This window comes from Podarcis tiliguerta (genome assembly GCF_965153285.1).
Source record: "Podarcis tiliguerta genome assembly, chromosome: 14".
NCBI classification, from domain to species: domain Eukaryota; kingdom Metazoa; phylum Chordata; class Lepidosauria; order Squamata; family Lacertidae; genus Podarcis; species Podarcis tiliguerta.
In genome coordinates, this window is record NC_139547.1 from 39,805,964 (window position 1) to 39,816,095 (window position 10,132).

Genomic DNA, 10,132 nt, shown 5'->3' on the forward strand with positions numbered 1-10,132 from the left:
TGGATTAAGACCAGCAATTGCCCCAATCTTATAGAAACCAAGTCTCACACTTACTTCTGCATTGTAGACTACTCTTCTGTTAATTTCTGGTGCATAGATATACATGTGCATAGACATATGTGTTCAGTTTATCCTATATAAAGCCGCAAGATCGAGAAGATAACCTGAGCCAGCAAAGGTGCCCGCACATGAGGCTGCTGCTCACTTTACACAACAATGTAAAATATACTATTACCTGAATAGCATTATATACTAGGGCGATGGAACAAGGATCGAGTTTAACATACAGGCTGCAAAGAGTCTATTTGAACAATTTATTAGTTTGCCTGTTTTTACAAGTTTAGAAAAAGAATCCCAGGATTTTTCCTCCTGTGTGTTTTCGCCTAGCTTCCTCGTGGTCCATGATGCCAGCTGAAGTTGTCAGCACAATGTACCTATTAAAAGGGTGAGGAAAATACCCGTTATGCTTTATGCTTGATTTCTTGCCCATTTGCAAAAGCAGAAAGAATTTAACCTCATCTTTAACAGGCAGCGCATTAGAAAAATGTACTACCACAGAAACTAAATGCAAAAGTGCTTAACATGTATACAGATTAGATTCTTATGTGACCATTGCCATACTGGTTTGAACCCAGCTAGATCACCGTGCATGCAAAACAACTTCCATAAGCACCAAGGAACTTCTCCTCCCTCTTTCCTAACCACAAATCTGCTCCAGAAAGTTAGGGGGAACTCCCAGAGCTGCTATGGGGAAGATGAGTGAGGGGAACCTTGCACAATTAGTTGCATACAACCCACTGATCATAGCTGTCAACTTTCCCCCCTTTTCTTGCGAGGAATCCTATTCGGAATAAGGGAATTTCCCTTTTAAAAAGGGAAACGTTGACAGCTACGCACTGATTCTACAGAAAGCAATAGCTAATGTGCCAGAGTTAGCAGGTTAAGTGCTAGTAGTAGTTCTGGCTTTTGATCCAAAATTATAAATAGACTCAATGCTTTTCGGCATGCACTTATCTTGCAATATGAATCTAGCACCAAGGAGCAATAGCTAAGGTAAAACTCACAGCAATGAAGCAGCCCTACTCACAAGCTTTGGCAATCCAGTTCTACACAGCTGATACTTACCCAAACTGACGTGAAGGTAGCAGGTTGTTCTGCCACTTTTCCAAATCCTTCAGTTGGACATCAAATCTGGGGCTGATCACACCACACTATCAAGCCAAACAAAGGAGAAAAGACTTAACCATCTTTCTAATGTATTACTTGCAAAGTCCAGAAGTCATTGAACTGAAGGATGTGGCATTAAAGTATTTTCAATAAATTTGATAGATGGAACAGCTGTGCTACCCAATTCAACAGGAAGTGGAACCAGGGAAAAGTGCCTGGGAACAACAAGAAATGTTTGTGGGTTCAGGGGCTGTGATTTACAGCCAGTTCATACAATCCTGAACAGGATCCAGATGGCACTGTCAGTTAGGCACAGGATGAAACCATCTTGCTTGAGTTAAGCAGTGCCTGAATGGGAGACAAACTGGGAACCCTGCCTAGAAAACATCTGAGTTACATGATGGAAGGCAGCATAGAAATGGACTAGATGGCTGAGGGGTGATGGTGGCAAGAGAGGCTCTTCTCTGTGGTGGCCCCCAGCTAGTGAAATGACCTCCCTTCTGAAGCCCATATTGTGCCATCACTGAATATTATCATCATCATCATCATCATCATCATCAATTAAATTTATATACCGCCCTATACCTGAAGGTCTCAGGGCGGTTCACAGAACAATGCGTTTTGATGATAGGCTGAGACATATTTCTTTACCTAGGCCTTTGGATGAGTGTGTATCTTCCCTCCTCCTACTCTGCTGTGTGCTGCAGTTCTGTGCTACTTTTGTTATTCTGATAACTGCGTTTTATTTTACAATTTTAATTACACACTGTTCTTAATTGTTATATTTTGCAGCCCACCCAGCGACCATTTGGCGAAGGGTGGGCTATAAATACAGATAACAAAATAAATAAATTGAAGCGCTGCCTCACACCAACGTACAGGAGTTGAACAAGCACATGTCAAATGCAAACACTGGCTTTGTCACAAGCCGCAGGGCACAACAGAAACCTTGGCATTATGCTGCTTTGACAGGGCTGACAGAAATGCCAACAATTCTGCCAAGAGGCAGAGGTACATGCCAGTCTTCAACTACACTAGGGTTGCGTATTATATGCAAATTGCCTTCTGCGGAGTGTGACAAGCAACTAGCTTTCTTCCCAACTTTTGAAGCAGCTGAGATGTGCAAGGATTGTCCCAGCAGCTAAGAAGTGATTTTGCCTCCTCCCCATTACCAAATTTGAGGAGGATGGAAGGGAGATGTTTGGCTGCTACACTAGCAGCAAGGGCCAGACAGCCGCATCCTATGAGGCTTAGTTTGGTCAGAATAGAGTACAGTGGTACCTGGGGTAACAAATGCTTCGGGTTACAAACCCCACTAACCCGGAATTGAATTTTCTAAATGAAGCTAAACAGCTACTGCCATTTTTCTTATTACTTCTAATAAGAATTTTGAAATCATTTATTTCAACAGGAAAGACAGGTTCTGGAGGCCTCAAAAGCACACACAAATTTGTGATACTCCTGTTTTAACCATGATTTTGTAATGTCTCCTATGGGCCAGCACAGCTAACTTAAAACTTTTCAATAAGAAATGATTCAGAACTTGGGTATGAATAGAGTTGTATAGTTTCATCCTGAATTTGTAATATCAGCATGTAACTGTAACAATCAAGTCAAATATTTTGAACACATAGACAGAAAAAACATGTTTTGAAAACTATTGCAATACACTTTTAAGAGTATAACAATATATACCGCCCTGTAACAATACTCTTAAAACATGCAATATCCAGAACACAACACACACATTTAAAATATGGTATCTAAAACTGGCATGGATAAGAAAATATAAATACAACTAATTTCAAAGGTGCAGCTGTAAGATGCTATGCCCTAGCAGATCTGAATGTCAGTTTACCAGCTATTTTCAGTTCTGGGACTATTAACATTTGTCCAAGCAGTCACAATGCTAAGTAAGAAGAAGAATCTCAGGAAAAACTAAAAACAGAGAAAATAAAAGCCCAAGAATCATGTGAATGCATAAATGCACATCTCAATTCAGTAACATAGAAATCAAGTTAGAAACAAAATTATACAAATAGTAATATAAGAATCTGCCTTATCAGATGTCTGGGTTCAAGGAGTTCAAAAGTCCCTTCACTGGCTAGCACCAGCTCTCTAGAGTTTCAGGCAAGGAGCCCTTGCCAACTGCACCCAGAGATGCCAGAAAATGAACCAGAAATTATAGGTTTATCGGAAGAGGCTTCCCAAGACTGATTTCAAAGAGGTCAAGGAGAAAGAAGAGGATCCATTGATGACAGCCACTTAGGTGACACCCTAAAGGCTGTTCTCCAAGGATTTTTAAGACAAGCAGAATAGATGTCTTCCGATTTGCACAATGTTGTCAACTCAAGTGAACCAGCACAGAGGCTGTTGTAGAACATTCAAAGGACCAGAAAACCTTGAAATGATATTCCTTAAAGCTCCAGGATTCACAGCTGCTTCTTTTCAAGCCATTCCCATCAAGGACCTCTTAAAGCCATTTGCTTATACCAAAAGTTCCCATTTGGTCAGGCATACAATTATATGAACAAAACACATTGTCTGAAGTGGCCCTAGGGCTAAAGGAATTTTTGCCTAAATACATAACCCACCTTCCCTTTATTCCAACCCCCAAAGGGTGAATTTTCCTGTGAAGTGAGGTGAACTTAGATGCATCCAACAAGTGTATCTTCCAAGATGTAATTCTGGCATTAAGTCCAGTGGGGCTTAAATGGAAGTCAGGTCCTACCTTGTTGAGTCTGCCTGTGAGATTAACGACAATCTTCCCAGCTCTGTGATCGTCAATGATCTCAAATTCACCTATGTAACCTGTGAACCAAAGAAAAGCACTCAGCATATTCAAACCTTTGGACCATTGAAATAGAACTAAAGCAACCCATTCCTCCCCGTTAACTGAACTGCTTGACTATGAGGGTGGGATATATGAGCCAGTGTGGCATAGCAGATACTATTTGACTAGAACTAGGAATGCAGGGGTTCAAATCCTTGCTGTGCCATGGAGACTTGGCTTGCATTTGGCAAGTTACTATTTCGCATGCCTGTGGCATTCAAAGTGATTCAATTTGCAAAAACAAAACTGGAAGCAATTTTATAAAATTGAATACTGCATGTTAATACAAGGATTGCCATAGGTTTTTCAGGCTATTGTGCACGCTATCATATATATCAGCATACTTCGCTATTTCATTTAGTACAGTGGTACCTCGCGTTACATACTTAATCTGTTCCGGAGATCTGTTCATAACAGGAAACTGCTCATAACATGAGGCGCACTTTCTTTAACGGCACCCCCTGCTGCTGCCGCGCCGCCGGAACGCAACTTCCGCTCGCATCCCGGAGCAAAGGTCGCAACAAGGGGCATCTACTTCTGGGTTAGGGGAGTGCATAATCCGCAGCATTAGTAAGGGGGATGGTATGTAACACGAGGTACCACTGTATTGCTGCTTGTTTTGTTTTACAGAGTATGTACATCTAAGGACAGTGCCTTCTTGGCTAAACAATCAACTGATGATGAGAACAAAAATGGATGGTCCCTGAACCCTTTGGAGGAAGGGCGAAGCACAGGTGTGATAAATAATTTAAAATACTACTTGCACTGTACAATTTGAAGGAGCAAGTTACTTGGCTTATGGTGAGCTGACCATTTTCACTGCCCCCAACCCTAAGTACGCTGCTTCAACCACAGTCATCTTCAAACAGAACTTTTAAGTAATTAAGCCCAGTTTCAACCTATACCCACATCTAACTTTGAATATAATATATTCACTGGCAGCTTTCCCAACCAAGGTGATATCGGAGTTTAAAAGCCCAAAAAGCTGAATCTTTCCTGGATTGTTTTACGCATATTCTGTGGACTTACCATGCTTCATCATCACGGTTAAGAACCGGACGATAACTTTCGAGCATGGTCTGATGAGTACTTGACGTTTTCCACGCTTCTCAGCATTGTTGATGCTTTTTAGAGCATCTGCCAGAACGTTCATGCGCACCATGATGCCTGCATGGATAAAATACACAAATTTAAATGATAAGCCCAATTGCTAACATGTATCAGTTTCCTTTCTTCAAATGGTGGCTCACTGGATTGCGTCGGGATGTTGGAAGCAGCACAAAACATAGGGAGCTAATTAAAAGAGTAATCAAAACACACTTTCTAATGGCATGTATTATCTGCCGTTACGATGTGGCCACTCCAATTGCAAATAAATTGTTTAGCTCACTAGCCAGTTAAAGCTACAAGCTTTCATTCCCAAGACAAAGCAAGATAAGAGCAATTCTGCTCTTAAGTTTTGGATAAGGGTAGGAAGTTGATATAATAGCCTCAGTAACTGCCTACAGAAAGGGGTGACTGTCACAATGAATAAACTGTCTTTAGTAAGTACTGAATTGCAAGGGCACTACATTGTGTATTTCCAGAAAAAAATAATTGCAACTGTTCGACTTCTTTTCAAAGAGCTCTAACAACCCGAAATTATAAAAAAGCGTAGATGCAGTGCAGCCTTGCAAACAAGTTCACAAGGTACTAAGCTCAAATGCTTACAGTTACATATGGTACAGTAAAAGTTAAAACACAAAAATGATTAATTGCCTCCAATTCATAAGAACTGCCCAGGTTGGTTGCTCTGAAGGCTATTCTTACTTAGGAGTTGCAATCAGGAGAGTATTTGTCCAGTGCTGTTCATACACACATGCCCCCCAGTGCATCACACACAAACACTTCGAATTTAAGAGCTGCTTATGCATAAAACAAGATGATTTTGGGAGACTGCAATTGCTTTTTGTGCACAATTATCAGGCACTCATTGGGACTACATTAAGCTACCCTGCATCAAGATACACGAGACTAGATTGGGGATATCCTCAAAGTCTGTGTTGTCATTTGCTTTTAAGTCACATTTCCCCCCTAGAAAGACCTTTAACAGATTATGTAGTTGCCATGACTACATGGAGGTGAAGAGGAGTCCCTTTGTACTCAAATGAACGCATATATTATACTTTGTATTTTCAGAAAAGAAGTCTTATACTGTCTCTGGGGTACTAGTCCAAGCAAGGCCCTGAATTCAGGATTCCTTAATTTGGGTTAAAACAATATCATATTTTGACACCTTAAACAAAGTCATATACTCATGTTAAGGACAAGGAGCAACAATGTTCAGGGGCACTATTGAATGCCAGTTGCTGGGGAGTCAAAGTGAGGGAGGCCCATGCTTGTGACCATCCCAGAAGCATCTCTGGGAAACAGGGCACTGGACTTCACAACTTTAGTGTGATCAAGCAAGACTTCTCATCGTTTTTACAGCTGCAGACCAACACAGCAACCCTTTGAAATATTAACACAACTGCTCTGATGTATTTGCAGTAAGAATGCCACAAGAGATGGGCTTTTGTCTCCCCCCCCCACACACCGCTTACAAGTTTTAACATTAGCGATCCCCAAAAGTAAAGAGTTCTATTGCAAGCACTTGGTAAGGCAAACTACCCGCTCCAGCAACTGGAATGCATGAGAAGCTGAGGGCCCCAAACTTTGCTGCCCCAGTGAAACATCCAGCGACCCCTAGATGTTAAGGGGCGACCCGGAGCTGAATGCCACCCATGTCGGCCTGCTCTATAGCAGCAGCCTGCAAGCCACCCCCGCCCAAGCTGGTGCAGGCGCCCGTGTCTCGCGAGGACCTAAAATGCAACCACGAGGGGCACATGGAAGCTCCACTACGTGCCCTGGGGCTTGCACGCATGTAAAATAAGTTGCAGCCCGAACGCGTGAACACGCAGCCGTGCCCGGCGTTCTTCGTCCAGCAAGGCACCTTCTGCCTGCCTGCTGGCCAAGGCCTCCCCAGTCAGGCACAGCCCGCCAGCCCTTCCCCAGACCAAGGCATTCCTCTCCCAACCGTTCTTTTCCCCCCCCCGCTCCGTTTAGGCGGCCGCCGCGAGGCTCAGGAGAAGCGCGGTCATCTCCAAATAAGCTGCGCAGGTCGAGCGGAGCCCCAGCTTTCAGGAACCGGGTCGACAGCGGCCCAAGGAGACAGGATGGGTTCGATATACGACGGATGCCACCCAGGAACGGCCATCGCCCGCTACTCACCAGTGCAGCAATATGGCGGAAAAAGGAAGGCGGCTGAGCGAGCGCGGGGTGTTATGGGAAATCGAGGCGGCAGGATAACAAGGAAGTGGCGGGATTTCTCTCGCGAGATTACCTTGTTCCCGGGTTAAAATGCCTCGGGGAGATTTCCGCTCAGCCAGTGCTCGTCAACGGCTTCGCTTTGGACCCTAGAGAACAAAATGTAGAGGTATCTTGTGCTAAGGCTGAATCGACACACAGGGCTCAATTTTCTGATCTTTTAGGACGCGATCTTCTGCGTACTCATTTGGAGCAAACCTGTTGAAATCACTGGGACGTCGCTTTGAGTCGATAGCTGCAGTGTTCAGAATGTCCTTGAGCTGGTTTTTCCAGGATTTTTTATTTTTTTGGCAGCAGCTTCTCCACTCAGAAACAGAAAGAAACGTATGCATGCCATATTTGAGGGGATTCTTAAAAATAAAATTTTGGAAGCAGAAAACATTTGAAAGTGGAACATGTCTGCATGCAAGTCAATGAAGCGAACGGCTTCTGTGTTCAACAGACCGCTGGATTCAGGCTTGATCTCTCGATAATTTTTACATGGGAGATTATGAGTTAGAAAGAGTACTTCCGCCAAGATTTCTCAGCGGCAGCTACCCGGAAGTTACCGACACTACATTTTCCTATCTCTGTGGCCTGAAGGCAAGGCGTCTTCAAACAGCTCGGCCGGAGTTGGCAGAGAGCGGACTCCCAGCGGCCCTTTCGGTTTTGGTATCCAGTAGCAACCAAGGACGCTTCCGGAAAAGGGGCGGGGCCAGGCGACGGTTTTGTAGGTGCTCAGCCTGTTGCTGTCACTGCGCGGCAGGACTCCGTCGCATGAACTCATTCTACTGTACTATATGCACTACACGTTTTATCCCGTTTCCTCCAGGCCACACACACGCGAGTTGCTCCAAGGCACCATATAGGGATCTTCCCTATCCTCCATTTTACTCTCACAGCCACCTTAAGTGAGATAGGCTAGGGCAGAGTCCATAGCTGTCAACTTTTCCCTTTTCTTGCGAGGAATCCTATTCGGAATAAGGGAATTTCCCGTTTAAAAAAGGGAAACGTTGACAGCGATGGCAGAGTCCCCCAACCTTGGGTTCCTCGGGTACAATACAATGGTACCTCGGGTTAAGTACTTAATTCGTTCCGGAGGTCCTGAAACTGTTCTTAACCTGAAGCACCACTTTAGTTAATGGGGCCTCCCACTGCTGCCGCACGATTTCTGTTCTCATCCTGAAGCAAAGTTCTTAACCCGAGGTACTATTTCTGGGTTAGCGTAGTCTGTAACCTAAAGCATATGTATCCTGAAGTGTATGTAACCCAAGGTACCACTGTATTTTGTATTTGATTTGTATTTTGTATTTGATGGGAGCCCTTGACTATTGGATAAGCTAGCTGGGGATGATGGGAGTTGTAGTCCAAGGACGTCTGGAGACCTAAGGTTGAAGAAAACTGGACTAGACTAGGGTAACACAGACCAGGTTGCCTGGCCTGTTTCATCAATGATTTGAACCTGCCTCTTACATGTTGCCTTCTTGAGGGCAATGAGGCAGATCTGGTGCTGTGCCCTGAGTTTTGGTACCATCCAGAAGGCTGAACCAACCGCCTCAGGTGGCAGAATCCTCAGGTGGCGCCCCACCCACTGCCGCCACCAAGAAGGCAGGGCAGGTTCCAGCAAGAGCTCTGCAATTATTCTAGTGCAGTCGCCCCAATGGAAAATGTGACATGTTCTCAGTCCTTTATTTAAGAAGCATGAAGGGTTCCCCACCCAGGCAGCTCCTCTGTCTGTCTCCCGTTAGGCCTAGCATGGGCAGAAATGAGCAGAAATGAGCACAGGAACAAATGTAAAGGTTAATATTATTTATTAAGAGTATTTATATGTGGCCCTTTAGGCATAAAGTCTCCTAAGAGGGGCTTGCAAAAATCGACAACCTAAATTTGCCTTTGTACAGTAGTTTCTATGCACTCACAAATCTTTCTCCATCTTCCATCCAGAGAAGGAAGAGGCATTATGAAAGTTCAGTGACACATTTGAGACAGGCAAAAATAATTAGGGTGTGAAGCAGTGCCAGGGGAGAGGGGGTGGCTGGGGGGGAGGTTTCAAAGTCCAGGGAGATAGCATTCGGCCCCTTGGTCTGAGATTCCCCAGCTTGCTAGACCCTATAATGTTATATAGATGTTACCAAGGAAAATCCTCAGAAGGTGCCAAACCACTTTCTTAGGAAGGGATAAAAGGAAGTCTCAAGCAAATGTGGAAATATTTTCAGCCTCACAAGGTTGAGGCATGAGGTATTTCCTAAACAGACTGTTTTACCAACACCGAAAGGGTTACATTATGCAACAGAGTGGAGGAAAACGTGAGGGGAACCTAAAGGCTTCAGCAGCAGCCTTTTGAAGTAGGGGTAGGCAGATGGTAGAGTAGAATCTACTAGTAGATCTCTGGTGATGATTGGCAGTTAGCTCATAAATGGTTTGTGCTTGCAAAGGAGCATCACCATCAACCAAAAGTCTTTTTCTCCTCTTAAACTAGCTAGCTCAGATCAAGAAAGCCTGGGAAGACTGAAGATTTGTCTTTTTAAAAAAAGGCGGGGTCTAGATCTGGTAAGGAAAATAAATTTAAACTGAGTACATGCTGAAGGCTGTTATGCTATTCTACATCTGCCTTCCTGAGCCACTATTTTGCATCTGGCTCTGTTTGAAAGTTCAAAACTGAATTCTGCCCACTTGTGTCTTAAGACATCAATAAGTTAGCTCCAATTTTGCTATGACTTTATTTTCTTGGTTAGATTAGTGGAGAAAAGCAGACAGGGCCTTACATACACATTCAGTGATTGCCATTTTTTTCTTCTACTAACATTT

General features: G+C 43.8%; 1 protein-coding gene across 2 annotated transcripts; it reads right to left on the minus strand.

Moving 5' to 3' along the window:
• Positions 1-300: 300 nt before the first annotated feature.
• On the minus strand, positions 301-7,380 carry RPS15A (ribosomal protein S15a). 2 transcript variants are annotated; one of them, XM_083412615.1, is made up of 5 exons: positions 7,250-7,380; positions 5,030-5,167; positions 3,899-3,978; positions 1,126-1,211; positions 301-434 (listed from the first exon to the last, which is right to left on the minus strand). In XM_083412615.1, exons 2-5 carry the CDS (start codon positions 5,160-5,162, stop codon positions 341-343), a joined length of 393 nt encoding a protein of 130 aa, XP_083268741.1. In that variant the 5' UTR covers positions 5,163-5,167; positions 7,250-7,380; the 3' UTR covers positions 301-340. The 2 variants fall into 2 exon arrangements, with proteins under 2 accessions (XP_083268741.1, XP_083268742.1); XM_083412616.1 differs by having other exon boundaries at positions 5,030-5,340; positions 5,759-7,258.
• Positions 7,381-10,132: the final 2,752 nt, after the last annotated feature.

Excerpts from the sequence above, each read along its gene's own strand:
- RPS15A (XM_083412615.1), bottom strand. The coding sequence starts at position 5,162 with ATGGTGCGCATGAACGTTCTGGCAGATGCTCTAAAAAGCATCAACAAT. Across the intron at positions 3,979-5,029 it reads AACCGTGATGATGAAGCATG|GTTACATAGGTGAATTTGAG; the intron begins GTAAGTCCACAG and ends TTTGGTTCACAG. Across the intron at positions 1,212-3,898 it reads TCACAGGCAGACTCAACAAG|TGTGGTGTGATCAGCCCCAG; the intron begins GTAGGACCTGAC and ends TTGGCTTGATAG.